Source organism: Notothenia rossii (assembly GCF_949606895.1).
Source record: "Notothenia rossii genome assembly, chromosome: 6".
In the NCBI taxonomy this organism is placed as follows: Eukaryota; Metazoa; Chordata; class Actinopteri; order Perciformes; family Nototheniidae; genus Notothenia; species Notothenia rossii.
The window spans coordinates 1,189,350-1,216,667 of NC_136909.1; the positions used below are offsets into that span (position 1 = coordinate 1,189,350).

The window sequence follows — 27,318 nt, forward strand, 5'->3', positions numbered from 1 at the left end:
TCTAACTGCTAAAATCTACCTGTTTCAGCTAACTGCTAACATCTAACTGCTAATATCTAACAGCTAACATCTACCTGTTACAGCTAACTGCTAACATCTAACTGCTAATATCTAACAGCTAACATCTACCTGTTACAGCTAACTGCTAACATCTAACTGCTAAAATCTACCTGTTACAGCTAACTGCTAACATCTAACTGCTAAAATCTACCTGTTTCAGCTAACTGCTAACATCTAACTGCTAATATCTAACAGCTAACATCTACCTGTTACAGCTAACTGCTAACATCTAACTGCTAATATCTAACAGCTAACATCTACCTGTTACAGCTAACTGCCAACATCTAACTGCTCAAATCTACCTGTTGCAGCTTTCTGCTAACATCTAACTGCTAACATCTAACTGCTAACATCTAACTGCCAACATTTACCTGCTAACATCTAACTGCTCAAATCGACCTGTTACAGCTTTCTGCTAACATCTAACTGCTAACATTTAACTGCTAACATGTAACTGCTAACATCTAACTGCTAACATCTAACTGCTCAAATGTACCCGTTACAGAACTGCTAACATCTAACTGCTAACATCCAACCGCTAACATCTAACTGCTAATCTAACTGAAACATCTAATCGGTAACATCTATCTGCTAACAGCTAACCGCTAACTGCCAACAGCTAACAGCTAACAGCTAACCGCTAACTGCCAACAGCTAACATCTAATTGCTAACATCTAACTGCTAACATCTAGCTAACATCTAACTGCTAACATCCAACCGCTAATATCCAACCGCTAACGTCTAACCGCTAATATCCAACCGCTAACGTCTAACCGCTAACATCTAACCGCTAATTTAACTGAAACATCTAATCACTAACATCTAACTGCTAACATCTAACCAATCACATCTAACTGCTAACAGCTAACCGCTAACTGCCAACAGCTAACATCTAACTGTTAACATCTAACTGCTAACATCTGGCTAACATCTAACCGCTAACATCCAACCGCTAATATCCAACCGCTAACGTCTAATCGCTAACATCTAACTGATAACATCTAACCGATAACATCCAACCGCTAACTGCCAACAGCTAACTGCTAAAAATAAGCCACAGACAGTTTGGTAGCAATCAGACCTACGCTTTATGACTAAAATAACTACATTCATCCAGGGGGGGAATCTGGTATTGTGACAGGTGCTCTAACTTAAAATAAAATATAAAGAAAAGAAAATATTTAGGAGATTTGAGCTCAACTCGTCTGTAAAACTGAAAACGAATCAAAAAAAATTCATAATGAAAATATGAAAAATATAAATAACTGCAAAATGAATTAAAGAAATTGAAGGAAATTAACAGATGTTTTAAAGAAATGTGAAAATACGGACAGAAAGTCGGACAGAACTTCGGAGAGAAAATCCTCTTTATATTAGTCTCGTTCTTGGTGGAGATTGAAATAAAAACAAAGACAAAGAGAAGCTGCTGAAAGTGAAGCCAGATGAGCAGTTTCATTTCTACAAAGATCTTAATCAATTATAATAATATTAATAATGAATAAACCACGGACGGGGAATATCATCAGTTCACGAGCGTCCACAGGGTCTATCCCCCCCCCCCCCCGCTGACAGTTCACGAGCGTCCATATGGTCTATCCCCCACCCCCGCTGACAGTTCACGAGCGTCCATAGGGTCTATCACCCCCCCCCCCCGCTGACAGTTCACGAGCGTCCATAGGGTCTATCCCCCACCCCCCCACTGACAGTTCACGAGCTTCCATAGGGTCAATCCCCCCCCCCGCTGACAGTTCACGAGCGTCCATAGGGTCTATCCCCCCCCCGCTGACAGTTCACGAGCTTCCATAGGGTCTATCCCCCCCCCGCTGACAGTTTACGAGCGTCCATAGGGTCTATCCCCCCCCCGCTGACAGTTCACGAGCTTCCATAGGGTCTATCCCCCCCCCGCTGACAGTTTACGAGCGTCCATAGGGTCTATCCCCCACCCCCGCTGACAGTTCACGAGCCGCCAAAGGGTCTATCCCCCCCCGTCACCGCTGACAGTTCACGAGCTTCCATAGGGTCTATCCCCCCCCCCCCCGCTGACAGTTCACGAGCGTCCATAGGGTCTATCACCACCCCCCCCCCACTGTCAGTTCACGAGCGTCCATAGGGTCTATCCCCCCCATCCCGCTGACAGTTCACGAGCGTCCATAGGGTCTATCCCCCACCCCCGCTGACAGTTCACGAGCGTCCATAGGGTCTATCCCCCACCCCCGCTGACAGTTCACGAGCGTCCATAGGGTCTATCCCCCACCCCCGCTGACAGTTCACGAGCCGCCAAAGGGTCTATCCCCCCCCGTCACCGCTGACAGTTCACGAGCTTCCATAGGGTCTATCCCCCCCCCCCCCCGCTGACAGTTCACGAGCGTCCATAGGGTCTATCACCACCCCCCCCCCACTGTCAGTTCACGAGCGTCCATAGGGTCTATCCCCCCCATCCCGCTGACAGTTCACGAGCGTCCATAAGGTCTATCCCCCCCCCCCACCCCGCTGACAGTTCACGTGCGTCCATAGGGTCTATCCCCCCCGCCCCCGCTGACAGTTCACGAGCTTCCATAGGGTCTATCACCACCCCCCCCCCGCTGACAGTTCACGAGTGTCCATAGGGTCTATCACCACCCCCCCCCCCGCTGACAGTTCACGAGTGTCCATAGGTTCTATCACCCCCCCCCCCCACCTGACAGTTCACGAGTGTCCATAGGGTCTATCACCACCCCCCCCCCCACTGACAGTTCACGAGTGTCCATAGGGTCTATCACCCCCCCCCACTGACAGTTCACGAGCGTCCATAGGGTCTATCCCCCACCCCCGCTGACAGTTCACGAGCGTCCATAGGGTCTATCCCCCACCCCCGCTGACAGTTCACGAGCGTCCATAGGGTCTATCCCCCACCCCCGCTGACAGTTCACGAGCCGCCAAAGGGTCTATCCCCCCCCGTCACCGCTGACAGTTCACGAGCTTCCATAGGGTCTATCCCCCCCCCCCCCCGCTGACAGTTCACGAGCGTCCATAGGGTCTATCACCACCCCCCCCCCACTGTCAGTTCACGAGCGTCCATAGGGTCTATCCCCCCCATCCCGCTGACAGTTCACGAGCGTCCATAAGGTCTATCCCCCCCCCCCACCCCGCTGACAGTTCACGTGCGTCCATAGGGTCTATCCCCCCCGCCCCCGCTGACAGTTCACGAGCTTCCATAGGGTCTATCACCACCCCCCCCCCGCTGACAGTTCACGAGTGTCCATAGGGTCTATCACCACCCCCCCCCCCGCTGACAGTTCACGAGTGTCCATAGGTTCTATCACCCCCCCCCCCCACCTGACAGTTCACGAGTGTCCATAGGGTCTATCACCACCCCCCCCCCCACTGACAGTTCACGAGTGTCCATAGGGTCTATCACCCCCCCCCCACTGACAGTTCACGAGTGTCCATAGGGTCTATCACCCCCCCCCCACTGACAGTTCACGAGTGTCCATAGGGTCTATCACCACCCCCCCCCCCCGCTGACAGTTCACGAGTGTCCATAGGTTCTATCACCCCCCCCCCCCACCTGACAGTTCACGAGTGTCCATAGGGTCTATCACCCCCCCCCACTGACAGTTCACGAGTGTCCATAGGGTCTATCACCCCCCCCCCCCACTGACAGTTCACGAGTGTCCATAGGGTCTATCACCACCCCCCCCCCCCGCTGACAGTTCACGAGTGTCCATAGGTTCTATCACCCCCCCCCCCCACTGACAGTTCACGAGTGTCCATAGGGTCTATCACCCCCCCCCCACTGACAGTTCACGAGTGTCCATAGGGTCTATCACCACCCCCCCTCCGCTGACAGTTCACGAGTGTCCATAGGGTCTATCACCCCCCCCCCCTCACTGACAGTTCACGAGTGTCCATAGGGTCTATCACCCCCCCCCCACTGACAGTTCACGAGCGTCCATAGGGTCTATCATCACCCCCCCCCCCCCCCCGCTGACAGTTCACGAGTGTCCATAGGGTCTATCCCCCCCCCCCCCACTGACAGTTCACGAGTGTCCATAGGGTCTATCTGAATCACATTTGTTGTCGCTGATGGCTCGGGGTCATCTACCCCCCGAGAAGGATGTGTTCCAGGTGTCCCACAACAACAACAACTATCTCTGACCGAGAGCTGCCCGGTCACAAACTGTCAACAACAACAACTTGCTAGGGCAGCCCCTCCTTAAGGGGGATAGCGGCTGCTCGAGGCCGGTCAGCTGCGTCAGAGGGCAGAAGGTCAACATGGACACAGAATGATTCTCTTACAATAATATGAATGTATTCTTCTGACAGTAAATATGAAATTCAAAACGACATCTTGTTGCCTTTCCGTTTCTTTCCTGTTATCCTAATGAAGCTTTATTCTTTATGTTTCTGATGCTTCTCAGACGGGGCGGGACCCTGTGGAGGTCCAGCCGGTGTTTCCATCTGCTGACAGGATTTTCATTTATTTAATGAATGTATTTTTATAATCTGCAGTCTGCTCACTGTGCTCTGTGAGGTCTGAGTCAGAGAACACCTGTCGGTCATCGCTGTGAGATTCATCTTGTTGTGTTGAAAGCAGCATCACTGCGCTCTTATAACACACACTCACTACTCGACTGCATCTCAGTACGACCGAGCATAGAAACAGTGATTTAGGAATATATTATGGTACACTGAAGGGCCAGAAAGTGCAGGTCATTGAATGTCCGAGAAACCGGCCGACGTTAGAGCACAATTAAACATTTACTGCCTTAAAGGTCTGAGTGATGTGTTCTGTAGCTTTCTGCATGTGAACGGAGCCACAAACCCTCAAAGCACACCCTGTAGCGAGTCAAACTCGGGGGGGGGGTTGGCCTAAACAAGCTGTGTAGGACAGAGAGTGAATACACATACTTTACAGAGATGCTGGATGAGAAACCAATGTGAGTTTGGAACATTGAACAATGTAAATCTATTCTCGTAGACCTCAACAATGGAACTATGATCAGTAGATATGGCCATGACACGGGACCTTTAAAAAAAAAAGTGGTTAGGGTTGAACCATTTGAATAGAGATTAGGTCCATTGCCAGTTCATGGAGACACGTGAGTTTCCATCTTAACACACAACACATCCACGGGAACATTTTACAGAAACATATTGGAATAATGATTGAATCCTGTCGCTTCAAAATACCATGAGATCGGGGGCGGACTGCCATCTGGAGAATCTGGAGAATCACAGAACGGCCGGTCGTCAAGGGCACCGCCCTTCATCTTTTATGTTTTCAAACGGCATCACTGAAGCTGCGCTGAGGGGCGACAGAGGTCCACCGTCCCCCCGCAGCGAGGCTCCCCTGACTTTCCATCTTAAAAGCTCACCTGTTGTGCTATATTTGAACAATATATTACAGGTCTCAGATATAAAAACATGTCTCTGAAGTGTTCTGCTCCAAACCCCAAACAGATCCCTGTAGCCTCACCCCCCTCTGTTCCAGCTCTTACTAAAGAGATGACTCTGGGTCTGTAGCTTAAGACCCCATTTACACGGGAACGTTTGCGTTTACGCACCGTATGCGTTTTCAAAAAAGTCTTCCGTTCACACGCATTCGATTCATTAACGTGTCCGTTCACACGAGACCGCTGGAAACGCTGGAAACGCTGTAGTACATATGCCAGGCCTGTAAGTGGCGCTGCTGCCGCCACAAAATACACCATAAGCAGCGAAGAAGACCCCGGAGCATGGTTGCCATGGTTGCCCTTCTGTTTATTCTCCGCGGTGGACGGCGTGTGCTCCTGCTGTATCTCTCAGGTAGTCCACAGCAGATGAAAAACACCCACCTCACCGCCTCTTCCAAGGAACGAGGGGACCGTGCGGCAGAGTTTCCGTTAAACATTTCTTAAGTTTAAATCTCCCGTAAAAAATGAGAAAAGTGCCGGTCAGAGGTCTTCGAGAACATTTTACCAGAACACTTTTGAAATATTTATAACCCTGTCGATTCAGTTTGCAAAGTTAGATCAAATGAATCATTGACAACTCTGAAAGCACTGATTATCATATGATTTACACGTGACGACCTCTGGGAGTCTTCGCTGCTCGTCCTGTAGTTTGACATTTTAAAGAGACGAACATTTATAGAAGTGAAACTGCAGAGTGAAGATGGAGGTGTGAACTGATGACATGACGGAGAGAGAGAGTGTGTGTGTGTGTGTGTGTGTGTGTGTGTGTGTGTGTGTGTGTGTGTGTGTGTGTGTGTCTCACCTTGGTCTCGCGCTCCTCCAGCAGCGTCTCCAGTCTCTTCTGAGCGGCGCGGCCCTCGTGGTCGTCGCTCACGATGAGGATGATGTGATTCCACCTGAACTCCCTCATCAGGTCGAACCACACCTGAGCCTGGTGGGAGAAGGGGGGCACGGTGCGGAGGAAGGACAGGTGGATGCTCTGAGGGGGGACATAGAGGGGACATCAGAGGGGATTATGGGGTCTCCCTGACAGACACTACTAAACCGTGATCAAAGGAGAGTGTTGAAGCCATTTTGCATTCCTATCTATTTCTATTTATAATGAAATATTATGAATGTCATTATGTCATAATGTATATGATGTTTTATTATTTATATTCATTATTGTTTTGATTGATGCCAACTATCAATGTATTGTTTTGGTGGCGTCACATAGGCGTGGTTTGGCCTTTCACAGACGACAGGTGCTCACGATGAGTGGAAGGCAAACTATTCATTAACCGCCCGATAGAGAGCGCATGGTGGATTCCAGATGAGGACATTTTCCCAAGAGATACGCCGTATGGCCTCAAATCTTTTTTTAAGAGTTTTTTTTAGTATTTTGTCTGTTTTTCTTTAAATAAACGGCGATATCTGATCATTAATGTGGATGCGCGTCGATTTGTCTGACCACTCATAACAGAGAGGGATTAAATAAATCACAGCGTTATAAAACAGATATCAGAGGGAATTATGGTGTCTTCCAGAGCTGGGAAGTATTGAGTACAAATACCTTTTACTTCTACTTCTTACATGTTGAACTCAAATACCTGTACTTTCTACTTCTTACATGTTGAACTCAAATACCTGTACTTTCTACTTCTTACATGTTGAACTCAAATACCTGTACTTTCTACTTCTTACATGTTGAACACAAATACCTGTACTTTCTACTTCTTACATGTTGAACTCAAATACCTGTACTTTCTACTTCTTACATGTTGAACACAAATACCTGTACTTTCTACTTCTTACATTTTGAACTCAAATACCTGTACTTTCTACTTCTTACATGTTGAACACAAATACCTGTACTTTCTACTTCTTACATGTTGAACACAAATACCTGTACTTTCTACTTCTTACATGTTGAACTCAAATACCTGTACTTTCTACTTCTTACATTTTGAACTCAAATACCTGTACTTTCTACTTCTTACATGTTGAACTCAAATACCTGTACTTTCTACTTCTTACATGTTGAACTCAAATACCTGTACTTTCTACTTCTTACATTTTGAACTCAAATACCTGTACTTTCTACTTCTTACATGTTGAACTCAAATACCTGTACTTTCTACTTCTTACATGTTGAACTCAAATACCTGTACTTTCTACTTCTTACATGTTGAACTCAAATACCTGTACTTTCTACTTCTTACATTTTGAACTCAAATACCTGTACTTTCTACTTCTTACATTTTGAACTCAAATACCTGTACTTTCTACTTCTCACATGTTGAACTCAAATACCTGTACTTTCTACTTCTCACATGTTGAACTCAAATACCTGTACTTTCTACTTCTCACATGTTGAACTCAAATACCTGTACTTTCTACTTCTTACATGTTGAACTCAAATACCTGAACTTTCTACTTCTTACATGTTGAACTCAAATACCTGTACTCTCTACTTCTCACATGTTGAACTCAAATACCTGTACTCTCTACTTCTTACATGTTGAACTCAAATACCTGTACTTTCTACTTCTTACATGTTGAACTCAAATACCTGTACTCTCTACTTCTTACATGTTGAACTCAAATACCTGTACTCTCTACTTCTTACATGTTGAACTCAAATACCTGTACTTTCTACTTCTTACATGTTGAACTCAAATACCTGTACTCTCTACTTCTTACATGTTGAACTCAAATACCTGTACTCTCTACTTCTCACATGTTGAACTCAAATACCTGTACTCTCTACTTCTTACATGTTGAACTCAAATACCTGTACTTTCTACTTCTTACATGTTGAACTCAAATACCTGTACTCTCTACTTCTTACATGTTGAACTCAAATACCTGTACTCTCTACTTCTTACATGTTGAACTCAAATACCTGTACTTTCTACTTCTTACATGTTGAACTCAAATACCTGTACTCTCTACTTCTTACATGTTGAACTCAAATACCTGAACTTTCTACTTCTTACATGTTGAACTCAAATACCTGTACTCTCTACTTCTTACATGTTGAACTCAAATACCTGTACTCTCTACTTCTTACATGTTGAACTCAAATACCTGTACTTTCTACTTCTTACATGTTGAACTCAAATACCTGTACTCTCTACTTCTTACATGTTGAACTCAAATACCTGTACTTTCTACTTCTTACATGTTGAACTCAAATACCTGTACTTTCTACTTCTCACATGTTGAACTCAAATACCTGTACTTTCTACTTCTTACATGTTGAACTCAAATACCTGTACTCTCTACTTCTTACATGTTGAACTCAAATACCTGTACTTTCTACTTCTTACATGTTGAACTCAAATACCTGTACTTTCTACTTCTTACATGTTGAACTCAAATACCTGTACTTTCTACTTCTTACATGTTGAACTCAAATACCTGTACTTTCTACTTCTTACATGTTGAACTCAAATACCTGTACTTTCTACTTCTTACATGTTGAACTCAAATACCTGTACTCTCTACTTCTTACATGTTGAACTCAAATACCTGTACTTTCTACTTCTCACATGTTGAACTCAAATACCTGTACTTTCTACTTCTTACATGTTGAACTCAAATACCTGTACTTTCTACTTCTTACATGTTGAACTCAAATACCTGTACTTTCTACTTCTTACATGTTGAACACAAATACCTGTACTTTCTACTTCTTACATGTTGAACTCAAATACCTGTACTTTCTACTTCTTACATGTTGAACTCAAATACCTGTACTTTCTACTTCTTACATGTTGAACACAAATACCTGTACTTTCTACTTCTCACATGTTGAACTCAAATACCTGTACTTTCTACTTCTTACATGTTGAACTCAAATACCTGTACTTTCTACTTCTTACATGTTGAACTCAAATACCTGTACTTTCTACTTCTTACATGTTGAACTCAAATACCTGTACTTTCTACTTCTCACATGTTGAACTCAAATACCTGTACTTTCTACTTCTCACATGTTGAACTCAAATACCTGTACTTTCTACTTCTTACATGTTGAACTCAAATACCTGTACTTTCTACTTCTTACATGTTGAACACAAATACCTGTACTTTCTACTTCTTACATGTTGAACCCAAATACCTGTACTTTCTACTTCTCACATGTTGAACTCAAATACCTGTACTTTCTACTTCTCACATGTTGAACTCAAATACCTGTACTTTCTACTTCTTACATGTTGAACTCAAATACCTGTACTTTCTACTTCTTACATGTTGAACTCAAATACCTGTACTTTCTACTTCTCACATGTTGAACTCAAATACCTGTACTTTCTACTTCTCACATGTTGAACTCAAATACCTGTACTTTCTACTTCTTACATGTTGAACTCAAATACCTGTACTTTCTACTTCTTACATGTTGAACACAAATAACTGTACTTTCTACTTCTCACATGTTGAACTCAAATACCTGTACTTTCTACTTCTTACATGTTGAACTCAAATACCTGTACTTTCTACTTCTTACATGTTGAACTCAAATACCTGTACTTTCTACTTCTCACATGTTGAACTCAAATACCTGTACTTTCTACTTCTTACATGTTGAACTCAAATACCTGTACTTTCTACTTCTTACATGTTGAACACAAATACCTGTACTTTCTACTTCTCACATGTTGAACACAAATACCTGTACTTTCTACTTCTTACATGTTGAACTCAAATACCTGTACTTTCTACTTCTCACATGTTGAACACAAATACCTGTACTTTCTACTTCTCACATGTTGAACTCAAATACCTGTACTTTCTACTTCTCACATGTTGAACTCAAATACCTGTACTTTCTACTTCTTACATGTTGAACTCAAATACCTGTACTTTCTACTTCTTACATGTTGAACTCAAATACCTGTACTTTCTACTTCTTACATGTTGAACTCAAATACCTGTACTTTCTACTTCTTACATGTTGAACTCAAATACCTGTACTTTCTACTTCTTACATGTTGAACTCAAATACCTGTACTTTCTACTTCTCACATGTTGAACTCAAATACCTGTACTTTCTACTTCTTACATGTTGAACACAAATACCTGTACTTTCTACTTCTCACATGTTGAACACAAATACCTGTACTCTCTACTTCTTACATGTTGAACACAAATACCTGTACTTTCTACTTCTCACATGTTGAACACAAATACCTGTACTTTCTACTTCTCACATGTTGAACACAAATACCTGTACTCTCTACTTCTTACATGTTGAACACAAATACCTGTACTTTCTACTTCTCACATGTTGAACTCAAATACCTGTACTTTCTACTTCTTACATGTTGAACTCAAATACCTGTACTTTCTACTTCTTACATGTTGAACTCAAATACCTGTACTTTCTACTTCTTACATGTTGAACTCAAATACCTGTACTTTCTACTTCTTACATGTTGAACTCAAATACCTGTACTTTCTACTTCTTACATGTTGAACACAAATACCTGTACTTTCTACTTCTCACATGTTGAACTCAAATACCTGTACTTTCTACTTCTCACATGTTGAACTCAAATACCTGTACTTTCTACTTCTTACATGTTGAACTCAAATACCTGTACTTTCTACTTCTTACATGTTGAACTCAAATACCTGTACTTTCTACTTCTCACATGTTGAACTCAAATACCTGTACTTTCTACTTCTTACATGTTGAACACAAATACCTGTACTTTCTACTTCTCACATGTTGAACTCAAATACCTGTACTTTCTACTTCTTACATGTTGAACTCAAATACCTGTACTTTCTACTTCTTACATGTTGAACTCAAATACCTGTACTTTCTACTTCTTACATGTTGAACTCAAATACCTGTACTTTCTACTTCTTACATGTTGAACTCAAATACCTGTACTCTCTACTTCTTACATGTTGAACTCAAATACCTGTACTTTCTACTTCTCACATGTTGAACACAAATACCTGTACTTTCTACTTCTTACATGTTGAACTCAAATACCTGTACTTTCTACTTCTCACATGTTGAACTCAAATACCTGTACTTTCTACTTCTTACATGTTGAACTCAAATACCTGTACTTTCTACTTCTTACATGTTGAACTCAAATACCTGTACTTTCTACTTCTTACATGTTGAACTCAAATACCTGTACTTTCTACTTCTTACATGTTGAACTCAAATACCTGTACTTTCTACTTCTCACATGTTGAACTCAAATACCTGTACTTTCTACTTCTCACATGTTGAACACAAATACCTGTACTTTCTACTTCTTACATGTTGAACTCAAATACCTGTACTTTCTACTTCTTACATGTTGAACTCAAATACCTGTACTTTCTACTTCTTACATGTTGAACTCAAATACCTGTACTTTCTACTTCTTACATGTTGAACACAAATACCTGTACTTTCTACTTCTCACATGTTGAACTCAAATACCTGTACTTTCTACTTCTTACATGTTGAACACAAATACCTGTACTTTCTACTTCTTACATGTTGAACTCAAATACCTGTACTTTCTACTTCTACTTTTCAAAACGGCTCGTTACTTTATTTTAATCTGTGTTTCATTACGTTTATTAGAGCACTTTTTAAGCGCTTAAATCACATATTTAAAAAAAAGTCATAATTTTGGGATTTTTTGTAAAAGTCATGATTTTTGATATTTTGAGAAAAATTCAGATTTTGTGAAAAATTCAGGATTTTTTTTTTAAATTCAGGATTTTTAGATTTTTTAGAAAAATATATCTGAATTTTGAGATCCTGAGATTGAAGCTCAAGCTGGTGACCAGTGATCAGTAACATGTTTAAGTATTCAGAAAAAGTCATAAGTTTGTGAATTTTGAAAAAAAATCATAATTTTTGAATTTTGATAAAAAGTCTAAATTTTGATAATAAGTCTGAATTTTGATAAAGTCTGAATTTTGCGATTTTGATAAAAAGTCAGAATATTGTGATTTTGAGAAAAAGTCTGAATTTTGAGAAAAAGTCAGACTTTTGATATTTTTAGAAAAAATCAGAATTTTAATATTTTGAGAAAAAGTCAGAATTTTGAGATTTTCAGAAAAAAGCCAACATTTTGAGAAAAAAGTCAGTATTTTGTACAGGAAAGGAAACTGTTCAGGAACTTGTTGCACGAAATGCTCTGTATGTGATGACTACTTCCATTCTTGAGAGGATAATAAATACATGGATCCTGAGATTGAAGCTCAAGCCGGAGACCAGGGAGAGTTTTCTAACAAAGACTAAGAACGAGAATGAACAGCCAGATGTTTAATAGAGAAACGGACCTTTTTTCATCGTACAGATTTGAGACACAGCTAACTGCGTTAAGTGGACTGAGTAACAATGAAGTAGAAAAAGACCTCGGCCGAGTACTTCTGCAAACTTATTGTATCACTTTATTAATAAATGCTGTTTACCTGACGAGCGGCTTCCTGGATGCTTTTCAGCTACTCTACCTCAAAGTATTTACACGCAACAATTGAAGACAGCAAAAAGGTGAGACTCAGATCCGGTTACCTTGTCGGAGTAGATGGACATCCGCGTGGTGAGGCCGACCACCGGGATCCGGTAAAACCCGGCAGTGTAGGAGACCGGAGTGGGAGTCAGGTGGTCGTTAGATTGAGGGGGGTGAGAGACCAGGATAGCATACACCTGGAGAAGAAGAAGACATTTCATCAGACTCCCCTACTTTAAAGAGTCCTCTCCTGCTGGCGTTCAGGTGTATATCAGTAAGTAGTGTCTCTACTTTAAAGAGTCCTCTCCTGCTGATGTTCAGGTGCATATCAGTATGTAGTGTCTCTACTTTAAACAGTCCTCTCCTGCTGATGTTCAGGTGTATATCAGTATGTAGTGTCTCTACTTTAAAGAGTCCTCTCCTGCTGGCGTTCAGGTATATATCAGTATGTAGTGTCTCTACTTTAAAGAGTCCTCTCCTGCTGATGTTCAGGTGTATATCAGTATGTAGTGTCTCTACTTTAAAGAGTCCTCTCCTGCTGGCATTCAGGTGTATATCAGTATGTAGTGTCTCTACTTTAAAGAGTCCTCTCCTGCTGATGTTCAGGTGTATATCAGTATGTAGTGTCTCTACTTTAAAGAGTCCTCTCCTGCTGATGTCCAGGTGTATATCAGTATGTAGTGTCTCTACTTTAAAGAGTCCTCTCCTGCTGGCATTCAGGTGTATATCAGTATGTAGTGTCTCTACTTTAAAGAGTCCTCTCCTGCTGATGTTCAGGTGTATATCAGTATGTAGTGTCTCTACTTTAAAGAGTCCTCTCCTGCTGATGTTCAGGTGTATATCAGTATGTAGTGTCTCTACTTTAAAGAGTCCTCTCCTGCTGGCATTCAGGTGTATATCAGTATGTAGTGTCTCTACTTTAAAGAGTCCTTTCCTGCTGATGTTCAGGTGTATATCAGTATGTAGTGTCTCTACTTTAAAGAGTCCTTTCCTGCTGATGTTCAGGTGTATATCAGTATGTAGTGTCTCTACTTTAAAGAGTCCTCTCCAGCTGGTGTTCAGGTGTATATCAGTACTTAGTGTCTCTACTTTAAAGAGTCCTCTCCAGCTGATGTTCAGGTATATATCAGTGTGTAGTGTCTCTACTTTAAAGAGTCCTCTCCTACTGATGTTCAGTTGTATATCAGTATGTAGTGTCTCTACTTTAAAGAGTCCTCTCCTGCTGATGTTTAGGTGAATATCAGTATGTAGTGTCTCTACTTTAAAGAGTCCTCTCCTGCTGATGTTCAGGTGTATATCAGTATGTAGTGTCTCTACTTTAAAGAGTCCTCTCCTGCTGATGTTCAGGTGTATATCAGTATGTAGTTTCTCTACTTTAAAGAGTCCTCCTGCTGATGTTCAGGTGTATATCAGTATGTAGTGTCTCTACTTTAAAGAGTCCTCTCCTGCTGATGTTCAGGTGTATATCAGTATGTAGTGTCTCTACTTTAAAGAGTCCTCTCCTGCTGATGTTCAGGTGTATATCAGTATGTAGTGTCTCTACTTTAAAGAGTCCTCTCCTGCTGATGTTCAGGTGTATATCAGTATGTAGTGTCTCTACTTTAAAGAGTTCTCTCCTGCTGATGTTCAGGTGTATATCAGTATGTAGTGTCTCTACTTTAAAGAGTCCTCTCCAGCTGATGTTCAGGTGTATATCAGTATGCAGTGTCTCTACTTTAAAGAGTCCTCTCCTGCTGATGTTCAGTTGTATATCAGTATGTAGTGTCTCTACTTTAAAGAGTCCTCTCCTGCTGATGTTCAGTTGTATATCAGTATGCAGTGTCTCTACTTTAAAGAGTCCTCTCCTACTGATGTTCAGTTGTATATCAGTATGTAGTGTCTCTACTTTAAAGAGTCCTCTCCTGCTGATGTTCAGGTGAATATCAGTATGTAGTGTCTCTACTTTAAAGAGTCCTCTCCTGCTGATGTTCAGGTGTATATCAGTACGTAGTGTCTCTACTTTAAAGAGTCCTCTCCTGCTGATGTTCAGGTGTATATCAGTATGTAGTGTCTCTACTTTAAAGAGTCCTCTCCTGCTGATGTTCAGGTGTATATCAGTACTTAGTGTCTCTACTTTAAAGAGTCCTCTCCAGCTGATGTTCAGGTGTATATCAGTATGTAGTGTCTCTACTTTAAAGAGTCCTCTCCTGCTGATGTTCAGGTGTATATCAGTACGTAGTGTCTCTACTTTAAAGAGTCCTCTCCTGCTGATGTTCAGGTGTATATCAGTATATTTATTGGGTTTGTTGCTTGTTGTTATCGTGGAATAGAGAGCATCTGGGGGAACCTGACAGAGAAATGAAACATTTATAACACCAACATTTCAGAGAGAGAGTCAGAGAAATTATTTATACACAACGCATATGAGGAGAAGCAGCCGTGTGTGTGTGTGTGTGTGTGTGTGTGTGTGTGTGTGTGTGTGTGTGTGTGTGTGTGTGTGTGCGTGTGTGTGCGTGTGTGTGTGTTCCATCCATCTCTCTTCAGGGACGGACGGATTACATCTCTGAGAGGATTGTAATCTGATTGGACGCCATGTTGGCCTCATTTGACTGTTTCTGCTTTAATTAAATAAAGATTCACGCTTTAGTGTTCCCACTTCAGTTTATTGTTCAATTATTTAAATCAGAAAACCTGGTGTGTTTTTTATTCATTGGGAATAACACTGTAAAAACATTATAGTAATTATTGTTATGTATTATCAATTATTTATACCTAATTATCATTGATTCAGTCTGTTTTTATATGATATAAAGGCCACGCATTGTGCAGGTGAAGTCACATTGAGCAGGTGAGGTCACATTGAGCAGGTGAAGTCACATTGAGCAGGTGAGGTCACATTGAGCAGGTGAGGTCACATTGAGCAGGTGAAGTCACATTGAGCAGGTGAGGTCACATTGAGCAGGTGAAGTCACATTGAGCAGGTGAAGTCACATTGAGCAGGTGAGGTCACATTGAGCAGGTGAAGTCACATTGAGCAGGTGAGGTCACATTGAGCAGGTGAGGTCACATTGAGCAGGTGAGGTCACATTTAGCAGGTGAGGTCACATTGAGCAGGTGAGGTCACATTGAGCAGGTGAAGTCACATTGAGCAGGTGAGGTCACATTGAGCAGGTGAAGTCACATTGAGCAGGTGAGGTCACATTGAGCAGGTGAAGTCACATTGAGCAGGTGAGGTCACATTGAGCAGGTGAAGTCACATTGAGCAGGTGAAGTCACATTGAGCAGGTGAGGTCACATTGAGCAGGTGAAGTCACATTGAGCAGGTGAGGTCACATTGAGCAGGTGAGGTCACATTGAGCAGGTGAGGTCACATTTAGCAGGTGAGGTCACATTGAGCAGGTGAGGTCACATTGAGCAGGTGAGGTCACATTGAGCAGGTGAGGTCACATTGAGCAGGTGAAGTCACATTGAGCAGGTGAAGTCACATTGAGCAGGTGAGGTCACATTGAGCAGGTGAGGTCACATTGAGCAGGTGAGGTCACATTGAGCAGGTGAGGTCACATTGAGCAGGTGAGGTCACATTGAGCAGGTGAGGTCACATTGAGCAGGTGAAGTCACATTGAGCAGGTGAGGTCACATTGAGCAGGTGAGGTCACATTGAGCAGGTGAGGTCACAGTGTGCAGGTGAAGTCACATTGAGCAGGTGAGGTCACATTGAGCAGGTGAAGTCACATTGAGCAGGTGAGGTCACATTGAGCAGGTGAGGTCACATTGAGCAGGTGAAGTCACATTGAGCAGGTGAGGTCACATTGAGCAGGTGAGGTCACATTGAGCAGGTGAGGTCACATTGTGCAGGTGAAGTCACATTGAGCAGGTGAGGTCACATTGAGCAGGTGAGGTCACATTGAGCAGGTGAAGTCACATTGAGCAGGTGAGGTCACATTGAGCAGGTGAGGTCACATTGAGCAGGTGAGGTCGCATTGAGCAGGTGAGGTCAAATTGAGCAGGTGAGGTCACATTGTGCAGGTGAGGTCACATTGAGCAGGTGAGGTCACATTGAGCAGGTGAAGTCACATTGAGCAGGTGAAGTCACATTGAGCAGGTGAGGTCACATTGAGCAGGTGAGGTCACATTGTGCAGGTGAAGTCACATTGTGCAGGTGAGGTCACATTGAGCAGGTGAGGTCACATTGAGCAGGTGAGGTCACATTGAGCAGGTGAGGTCACATTGAGCAGGTGAGGTCACATTGTGCAGGTGAAGTCACATTGAGCAGGTGAGGTCACATTGAGCAGGTGAGGTCACATTGAGCAGGTGAGGTCACATTGAGCAGTTGAAGTCACATTGAGCAGGTGAAGTCACATTGAGCAGGTGAGGTCACATTGAGCAGGTGAAGTCGCATTGAGCAGGTGAGGTCACATTGAGCAGTTGAGGTCACATTGAGCAGGTGAAGTCACATTGAGCAGGTGAGGTCACATTGAGCAGGTGAAGTTACATTGAGCAGGTGAGGTCACAATGTGCAGGTGAGGTCACATTGAGCAGGTGAAGTCACATTGAGCAGGTGAGTTCACATTGAGCAGGTGAGGTCACATTGAGCAGGTGAGGTCACATTGAGCAGGTGAAGTCACATTGAGCAGGTGAAGTCACATTGAGCAGGTGAGGTCACATTGAGCAGGTGAGGTCACATTGAGCAGGTGAGGTCACATTGAGCAGGTGAGTTCACATTGAGCAGGTGAGGTCACATTGAGCAGGTGAGGTCACATTGAGCAGGTGAGGTCACATTGAGCAGGTGAGGTCACATTGAGCAGGTGAGGTCACATGAAAGGGGTGGTATCTGGAGCATTCGACCAATCACAAACATGGAGAAGCTACTGACAGCGCAGCGTCATACTTCCTGAATGAAAAGTCAACTATAATATTAGACATATGAAGAAGTTAAACTTTAAACATCCATGACTTAAACACTTGATCCAGGATCAAAGCCACATAGCTGCACCTGCAAGGTGAATACAGCTGGTAACAGAACAAGTGTTTGAATGCGTACATTAACAGGTTTATGATATCACTGCCCCGTCTAAGACACCATCTGACTTTCATTACATTTGACTCGAGTGTTTCCTCAACTTAATGTGTTGCTTCAAATAATACTTCTGCACACAGTATGTGACACTGTGAGTGTTGCACGGCCAGATACGGCTCAGCTGACTCAGATAAGGAGATGATACATTATGATGTGATATGCCGTGGACTGTACTTAATGTTACTCTGATCCGGTTACTTATGTTGTGGCAGATATTTAAGTAAGCTTTCTTAACGCTAATGTTCTCAGTGTTTCCCCTACCATTGTCTTGGCGGGGCGCTGCGCCCTGCCAACGGAGCCCCGCGCCTTGCCTGAAATTCAAGGTGTTTTTATTTTGTTTTTTATTTAAAAAAAATATATATATAGCACCAAATTTCAACTGAAGTCATCTATCTACGGTCACTTTTCCCATTGAACATGTGCTCTTTTATTAAATAAACTAAACGCCATGTTATTTATCCAATGTGTTCATGTTTCAGTGTACACTGCTTTGCGTATTCACATTCTCCCTCCGCTCTGTTTCTGAAGGGCGGGGCTCACACACACACACACACACACACACACGAATGCACACACTCGCGCTCACAATCAGAGACAAGAGCGGAGGAAAGGAGGAGAACAACAAAGTGTAAAAAAGTCAAACAAATCTGCTTTATTGGCACGAGCTCTGCTGTCTGCCCGTTTGTGTCCCCCCCAAGTTTCAAATTCGTTTATTATTATTTTTTAACCGCAAGCCGTTATCGTCACGGGAGAAGGACACACACAGCCTGCCCAGGTGGACGCGCGCGAACGCGACAACGAACGTAGCGTGCGCATTCTAAAAATAGCTCACAGATGGAGCAGGTAACCCGGTTTTGAACTACAGTATTGAGATGTGAGTTGGTTTATTCAGTAAATTAGCTCAGGATAATTGGATGTTCTGTCTACACCTGTTGATGTGAGGCTAATGCAGGACTTGCTAGCTTGATGCTACCGGCATTTAGCGGCAGTGACTCAACAAATTGCCACTTAAAATGTATCGTCAGCAATGTATGACAAGCAGACTGCTTGTTTAATGTTAGACTCACACCAATAGCTCAATATGATCATAACACGATTGCTTTCATATCAGAGATCAGATGAGGTGGAGCTGCCTCCAGCAATAGAGGATGAGGCAGAGAGAAGCAGCAGCAGCACAGGGTTGCAGCAGGTATGTTATATGCTGTAGTCAGGTGATTTAAATGTATCAATGAAAGGAAGAAGTGTAGACAACATGATAAGAAGGGAATACAGTTTAAATTAAAGTAATACAGTATAGTGTAACACTGTACTGTATTACTTTTTAATGTCCAAATACATTTGTTACTGTACGATATCGATAACAATAATTCACAGCTCCTCTCTGCTCCAGAGGATAACAAAAATGTGGGCGCCCCGACATTTGTTTTCGAGCAGCACCCTGCCAAGGCAGTAAACCTAGGGGAAACACTGGTTCTAATAGTCAGATTGCTCTGAAGATGGGAGGTGATATTCTATTCATGTTCACGTTCACACAGTCGCTGATTTTTGCCGGCCGTCTTTCCTGCAACGGCAGCTTTTCTGTATTTCCTTTCTCCTGTAATATGACTTGATCGCTTTTAACTCCGCACACTGAGCTCTGATTGGTCAGCAGGCAGTGCTTTCACTGAGTTGAGCTCTTAGCCTGCAACCTAACCTGCTCCGGGGCAGGTTAGCCGCTCAGCATCAGTTACCATGGAGATCTAGTCCGCTAAAAAGAGAACCAGCTTCGTAGGACCGGAAACCCAGAGTTAACCTGAAGTTAGCCGCTAAGAGAACATCCTGCTTCATGGTACAGGTGAAGTCACAGTGTGTCTCATGTGCACGGCTATGTGCACGGCTCATGATGGTTAGTCATTTTGTTCGACTTGCTCTGGAGGCTCGCCTACATGAGACGTTGAAATCTCGCGGGACAAAGACGCCCGCAGCCTTGAGAGCGAGGCGTGGCGAGGCGCCGCAGTTCCTCTCCACGGGCCGCGGAAGCAAAATGCTTGATGGGAAAGGACTCGCTGGTATCTCCAGCTGAGCGCTCATTGGTGGTTTTTACCCCGTGCTGCTGATGAAGCTCTCCAATTGGCTCGGCAAAACTTTGTTGTTGTTTTGTGTCAGTTTTACGTCACCACTTCCATTCACATTTTTCATCATTGTTCCACAATGTTTATCATCACAAAATTAATATTTATATATTTTATACTATACTTGCACTGCTTACCGTTTTCATACTTTATATATCTTAGCATATTCATACACACTGTTCATACTGCTCTCAGGCTGCTGTGTGTATCTAGTGTATTCATACACACTGTTCATACTGCTCTCAGGCTGCTGTGTGTATCTAGTGTATTCATACACACTGTTCATACTGCTCTCAGGCTGCTGTGTGTATCTAGTGTATTCATACACACTGTTCATACTGCTCACAGGCTGCTGTGTGTATCTAGTGTATTCATACACACTGTTCATACTGCTCTCAGGCTGCTGTGTGTATCTAGTGTATTCATACACACTGTTCATACTGCTCTCAGGCTGCTGTGTGTATCTAGTGTATTCATACACACTGTTCATACTACTCTCAGGCTGCTGTGTGTATCTAGTGTATTCATACACACTGTTCATACTGCTCTCAGGCTGCTGTGTGTATCTAGTGTATTCATACACACTGTTCATACTGCTCTCAGGCTGCTGTGTGTATCTAGTGTATTCATGCACACTGTTCATACTGCTCACAGGCTGCTGTGTGTATCTAGTGTATTCATACACACTGTTCATACTGCTCTCAGGCTGCTGTGTATATCTAGTGTATTCATACACACTGTTCATACTGCTCTCAGGCTGCTGTGTGTATCTAGTGTATTCATACACACTGTTCATACTGCTCTCAGGCTGCTGTGTGTATCTAGTGTATTCATACACACTGTTCATACTGCTCTCAGGCTGCTGTGTGTATCTAGTGTATTCATACACACTGTTCATACTGCTCTCAGGCTGCTGTGTGTATCTAGTGTATTCATACACACTGTTCATACTGCTCACAGGCTGCTGTGTGTATCTAGTGTATTCATACACACTGTTCATACTGCTGTCAGGCTGCTGTGTGTATCTAGTGTATTCATACACACTGTTCATACTGCTCTCAGGCTGCTGTGTGTATCTAGTGTATTCATACACACTGTTCATACTGCTCACAGGCTGCTGTGTGTATCTAGTGTATTCATACACACTGTTCATACTGCTCACAGGCTGCTGTGTGTATCTAGTGTATTCATACACACTGTTCATACTGCTGTCAGGCTGCTGTGTGTATCTAGTGTATTCATACACACTGTTCATACTGCTCTCAGGCTGCTGTGTGTATCTAGTGTATTCATACACACTGTTCATACTGCTCTCAGGCTGCTGTGTGTATCTAGTGTATTCATACACACTGTTCATACTGCTCACAGGCTGCTGTGTGTATCTAGTGTATTCATACACACTCTTCATACTGCTCACAGACTACCTATGTTGCAAATGTATTATCTTTTCAATTTACACAAGGCATCTATTGCACGTCTGTCCGTCCTGGGAGAGGGATCCCTCCTCTGTTGCTCTCCCTGAGGCAGGGCCGGCCCGTAGCACTGGCGTTATAGATGTTCGCCTAGGGCGCCAGACCTGGGGAGGCACTGCGCTGGTAGAAAAACATTTTTGACCGTTGGTGTTCATCCAGATTTTCGGCCTTGATGTAACAACATTCATAATTAAGTAAATGTAACACCTTTTTTTGACCCCGGTTACACTTTTCATTTGTCCTGTACGATGGGCGCTGTAAATTGTGCAAATGGGGGACGTTGGCTTATCTGGCGCCCGCAGCTCACAGCCAAAGTGCGAGTGAGCTTGGGAGCGAATGAGGGAGGGAGAGAGGGAGGGTGCACCGGTACCGGCGCTGTTGTTATTAGAATCTGGTGCTAGCTGCTCTAACGGATATTAGAAGAAGACGTTTCTACAATAATGTGGAGGGAGAGTCCTCTCCAGTCAGACTGAGAGGCTAATAACTACAGCTCAGTGAGGTAAAGGACTCTGAGTGTTTAGATAGTTAACTTTAGTCTAAGTTATCTCAGTGGGTCTCAAACGGTTTGGTCACAATTTATGTAAACAAATATTTCCAAGGCACTCCTTTATAATTATTGGGATAAAACAGGTTTGAAATCATTTCAATGTATACTATAGGACAGTAAACCAAAAATATTGTTTTAAACTGGAGAGATTTAAAAAAATGCACGAATAAATACATGTTAATAGGTCAAATAAGATATGAATGAACAACAAAAATGAAATAAGTTACATTTATTTGTTCTTGGCTATGGTAGGTTATTGGTTATGTTCACATACTTATTTGATTAATAAAATGTAAACCAATCTTTTTCATATGGGTGTTTAGAGTGGTACCCCCTAGATCTAGTAGTAATTCTGCTTAAAGTGCACCAGATTGAAGCATTTTACTTTAAAGGTCATATGTCATGGCCATTTCCACTGATCATAATTCCATTGTTGAGGTATACTTAAATAGAAAAATACTGTGCAATTTTCCAAACTCACATTGGTTTCACATACAGCATCTCTGTAAAGTATGTGTATTCAGCAGTATTCACTTTCTCCACTAAACGGCTCACTGCAGCTTTGTGCCCAGCTTTTCTGTTTTGGAGTTTTATTCGCTACAGGGTGTACTTTGAGGGTTTTGACTCTGCACACCGTTTACATGCAGAAAAACCTTCATAACCCTCAAGGGGACAGGTAATAACCGGAAAAGCATGACATGTGACCTTTAAAATGTTAAAAAAATCTTCCCGGGGGGGCATACCTCCGGACCCCCCTAGAGGATGTGACGTCCACCCCCCATTCTATTGTGTATTCTTTGGATACTCTATTGATCTTTATCTTTTCTATTGTACGATTCTCTGGCTGGGGCGCCAACTAAAATCTCGCCTAGGGCTACAAATTGTCTAGAGCCGGCCCTGCCCTGAGGTTTCTCCATGTTCCCCTTTAAACTGTGGGGTTTTCTCTGGAAGTTTTTCCTTGTACGATGTGAGGGTCTAAGGACAGAGGGTCTAAGGACAGAGGGTCTAAGGACAGAGGGTGTCGTATTGTCATACTGATATTCTGTACAAACTGTGAAGTCCACTGAGACAAATGTAACATTTGTGATATTGGGCTATATAAATAAACATTGATTGATTGATTGACTGTTCATACTGCTCTCAGGCTGCTGTGTGTATCTAGTGTATTCATACACACTGTTCATACTGCTCACAGGCTGCTGTGTATATCTAGTGTATTCATACACACTGTTCATACTGCTCTCAGGCTGCTGTGTGTATCTAGTGTATTCATACACACTGTTCATACTGCTCTCAGGCTGCTGTGTGTATCTAGTGTATTCATACACACTGTTCATACTGCTCTCAGGCTGCTGTGTGTATCTAGTGTATTCATACACACTGTTCATACTGCTCTCAGGCTGCTGTGTGTATCTAGTGTATTCATACACACTGTTCATACTGCTCTCAGGCTGCTGTGTGTATCTAGTGTATTCATACACACTGTTCATACTGCTCTCAGGCTGCTGTGTGTATCTAGTGTATTCATACACACTGTTCATACTGCTCTCAGGCTGCTGTGTGTATCTAGTGTATTCATACACACTGTTCATACTGCTCACAGGCTGCTGTGTGTATCTAGTGTATTCATACACACTGTTCATACTGCTCTCAGGCTGCTGTGTGTATCTAGTGTATTCATACACACTGTTCATACTGCTCTCAAGCTGCTGTGTGTATCTAGTGTATTCATACACACTGTTCATACTGCTCACAGGCTGCTGTGTGTATCTAGTGTATTCATACACACTGTTCATACTGCTCTCAGGCTGCTGTGTGTATCTAGTGTATTCATACACACTGTTCATACTGCTCACAGGCTGCTGTGTGTATCTAGTGTATTCATACCCACTGTTCATACTGCTCTCAGGCTGCTGTGTGTATCTAGTGTATTCATACACACTGTTCATACTGCTCACAGGCTGCTGTGTGTATCTAGTGTATTCATACCCACTGTTCATACTGCTCTCAGGCTGCTGTGTGTATCTAGTGTATTCATACACACTGTTCATACTGCTCACAGGCTGCTGTGTGTATCTAGTGTATTCATACACACTGTTCATACTGCTCTCAGGCTGCTGTGTGTATCTAGTGTATTCATACACACTGTTCATACTGCTCACAGGCTGCTGTGTGTATCTAGTGTATTCATACACACTGTTCATACTGCTCTCAGGCTGCTGTGTGTATCTAGTGTATTCACACACACTGTTCATACTGCTCACAGGCTGCTGTGTGTATCTAGTGTATTCATACACACTGTTCATACTGCTCACAGGCTGCTGTGTGTATCTAGTGTATTCATACACACTGTTCATACTGCTCTCAGGCTGCTGTGTGTATCTAGTGTGTTCATACACACTGTTCATACTGCTCTCAGGCTGCTGTGTGTATCTAGTGTGTTCATACACACTGTTCATACTGCTCTCAGGCTGCTGTGTGTATCTAGTGTATTCATACACACTGTTCATACTGCTCTCAGGCTGCTGTGTGTATCTAGTGTATTCATACACACTCTTCATACTGCTCTCAGGCTGCTGTGTGTATCTAGTGTATTCATACACACTGTTCATACTGCTCTCAGGCTGCTGTGTGTATCTAGTGTATTCATACACACTGTTCATACTGCTCTCAGGCTGCTGTGTGTATCTAGTGTATTCATACACACTGTTCATACTGCTCTCAGGCTGCTGTGTGTATCTAGTGTGTTCATACACACTGTTCATACTGCTCTCAGGCTGCTGTGTGTATCTAGTGTATTCATACACACTGTTCATACTGCTCTCAGGCTGCTATGTGTATCTAGTGTATTCATACACACTGTTCATACTGCTCTCAGGCTGCTGTGTGTATCTAGTGTATTCATACACACTGTTCATACTGCTCTCAGGCTGCTGTGTGTATCTAGTGTATTCATACACACTGTTCATACTGCTCTCAGGCTGCTGTGTGTATCTAGTGTATTCATACACACTGTTCATACTGCTCTCAGGCTGCTGTGTGTATCGAGTGTATTCATACACACTGTTCATACTGCTCTCAGGCTGCTGTGTGTATCTAGTGTATTCATACACACTGTTCATACTGCTCTCAGGCTGCTGTGTGTATCTAGTGTATTCATACACACTGTTCATACTGCTCACAGGCTGCTGTGTGTATCTAGTGTATTCATACACACTGTTCATACTGCTCACAGGCTGCTGTGTGTATCTAGTGTATTCATACACACTGTTCATACTGCTCTCAGGCTGCTGTGTGTATCTAGTGTATTCATACACACTGTTCATACTGCTCTCAGGCTGCTGTGTGTATCTAGTGTATTCATACACACTGTTCATACTGCTCACAGGCTGCTGTGTGTATCTAGTGTATTCATACACACTGTTCATACTGCTCACAGGCTGCTGTGTGTATCTAGTGTATTCATACCCCTCACTGTTTATTTATAATTCACTTCATTCTATCTTTTATTCTGTAGATTGTGTACATTACTTTTCACTTTACTGCTTGTTGCACCGTTAGAAGCTAAACTGCATCTCGTTGTCTCAGTACCTTTAATCTGTGCAATAACAATAAAGTTGAATCTAATCTTGAGCAGGAACAAATGTATTTACTTAGTACATATCTGACATTAACGATTAAACACATGTGTGCATTCTTTATAAATGCAAACCGAGTCAAGCCAACTCCGAGCTGTCCGACTTCAGGCGAGCTTTTTGAGGCCCCCCGGCTGCTATCGGCTATTCTCGTCTACTTTGGAGGCGAGCCGCAGCTTGTCTCAAACAAGCCGAGAGTCTCACCGGGTTGGAGATGAGGTCATGTGACAGGGTGAGTCTCGCCTGGTTGGATATGAGGTCATGTGACAGGGTGAGTCTCACCTGGTTGGAGATGAGGTCTTCGCACACGGACAGGGCCATCTGGATGGCGTTGGGCTTGTGCGTGACGGAGATGGCGTTCATCCTGAACTTGTCCTTCCCATAAAGCAGGTTGGCGGCGCTCACAGCCTCTTTGAACACCTGCTCGTATCTCTTCTGACTCAGTACGGCTCCCAGGTTCACCTGTCGAGGCTCGCAGCCCCCCCCGGCCACCGAGAGCAGCTGCAGCAGCGCCAGCAGGAGGCCGTGCAGCTCCACTGGAAGGAAGAGGAGAAGGAGCATTAAGGATTACAGGTGACAGTCAGGTGTCTAACATCATGTCGAGTTTAGAATCTTAGCTTTGCACGTTAGCTGATTGTCCGTAACCTCAGAGTACAGCGGATTGGAGTCCGGTACAAAACACACCATGGAAAGTTTCTATATTCTTGGAGAACAGGAAACTTGACTGGATTGATGGTTAAGAGGTAATGGAGACATGACTAGAATCAGAGGGATTTCTATCAACACAACATTCTGGTGATTTATATTTCTCAAGGAGTCTGCGTACTTCTTGCTGTGTCGAGTGCATCCTGTGTGTGTAACTGCACTCTGAGTGCCGGAGGGTACATCATAACGGTCAAACAGACGCTGGTCTCTTTCCTCGCTCAGCGACACCGTCCTGGCTCCAGAACAGAGGTCACGTGACCAGCTGAGGTCACGTGACCAGCTGAGGTCACGTGACTCAGGTGAGGTCACGTGACTCAGGTGAACTCATCAGGTCTAAAACCACCACACTCAGAGACAGTTTCCTCCCTCAGGCCATCAGACTGTTGACCACCTGAGCTCAGTGAAGAACATCCAGAACTAGGGGTGGGTGATATGACGTTATATATCGTTGAGACGATATTAGGTCTCCACGATATGCCTTTTCAGAGATATCATATCTATGGTGATAAAGAGAGTCACTCAGTCATAGAATGTGCACTCACTGTGAGTGCTGCGAGTGCACCAGGGTAGGATTTTTACGGCGGCCATGCCGCTGTTGCAGTATAAGTTGAGTCATGACAACTCGCGACATTCTATTATTTTCGTCATAGGAATCCGGGGCGGGTACATTGAGGACCCATTGTTGACTTACCAGGAAAGAAACATCGTTTGTCGTTTACGTTCATCTTTTGCTATATCTGCCTTCCTAAGATCACTTTGATGCACATTCAGTACTCGTATGTGAGGTTGTGGGTGAGAGGTCGATATCGTGACGCTTACAGGGAGGTATCGAACAT

The 27,318-nt window shown here is 43.2% G+C and overlaps 1 protein-coding gene across 2 annotated transcripts in view; it reads right to left on the reverse strand.

Annotated features, from left to right (window-relative positions):
- grin1b (glutamate receptor, ionotropic, N-methyl D-aspartate 1b) overlaps positions 1 to 27,318 on the reverse strand; it is a 72,659-nt gene that overhangs the window by 39,909 nt on the left and 5,432 nt on the right. For both annotated transcript variants that reach the window (XM_079689394.1, XM_079689395.1), the window contains 3 exons: positions 26,060 to 26,313; positions 13,019 to 13,153; positions 6,299 to 6,475 (listed from right to left, as the gene is read on the reverse strand). In XM_079689394.1, coding sequence (XP_079545520.1) covers positions 6,299 to 6,475; positions 13,019 to 13,153; positions 26,060 to 26,313 — 566 coding nt within the window. The remainder of the gene's footprint in view (positions 1 to 6,298; positions 6,476 to 13,018; positions 13,154 to 26,059; positions 26,314 to 27,318) is intronic.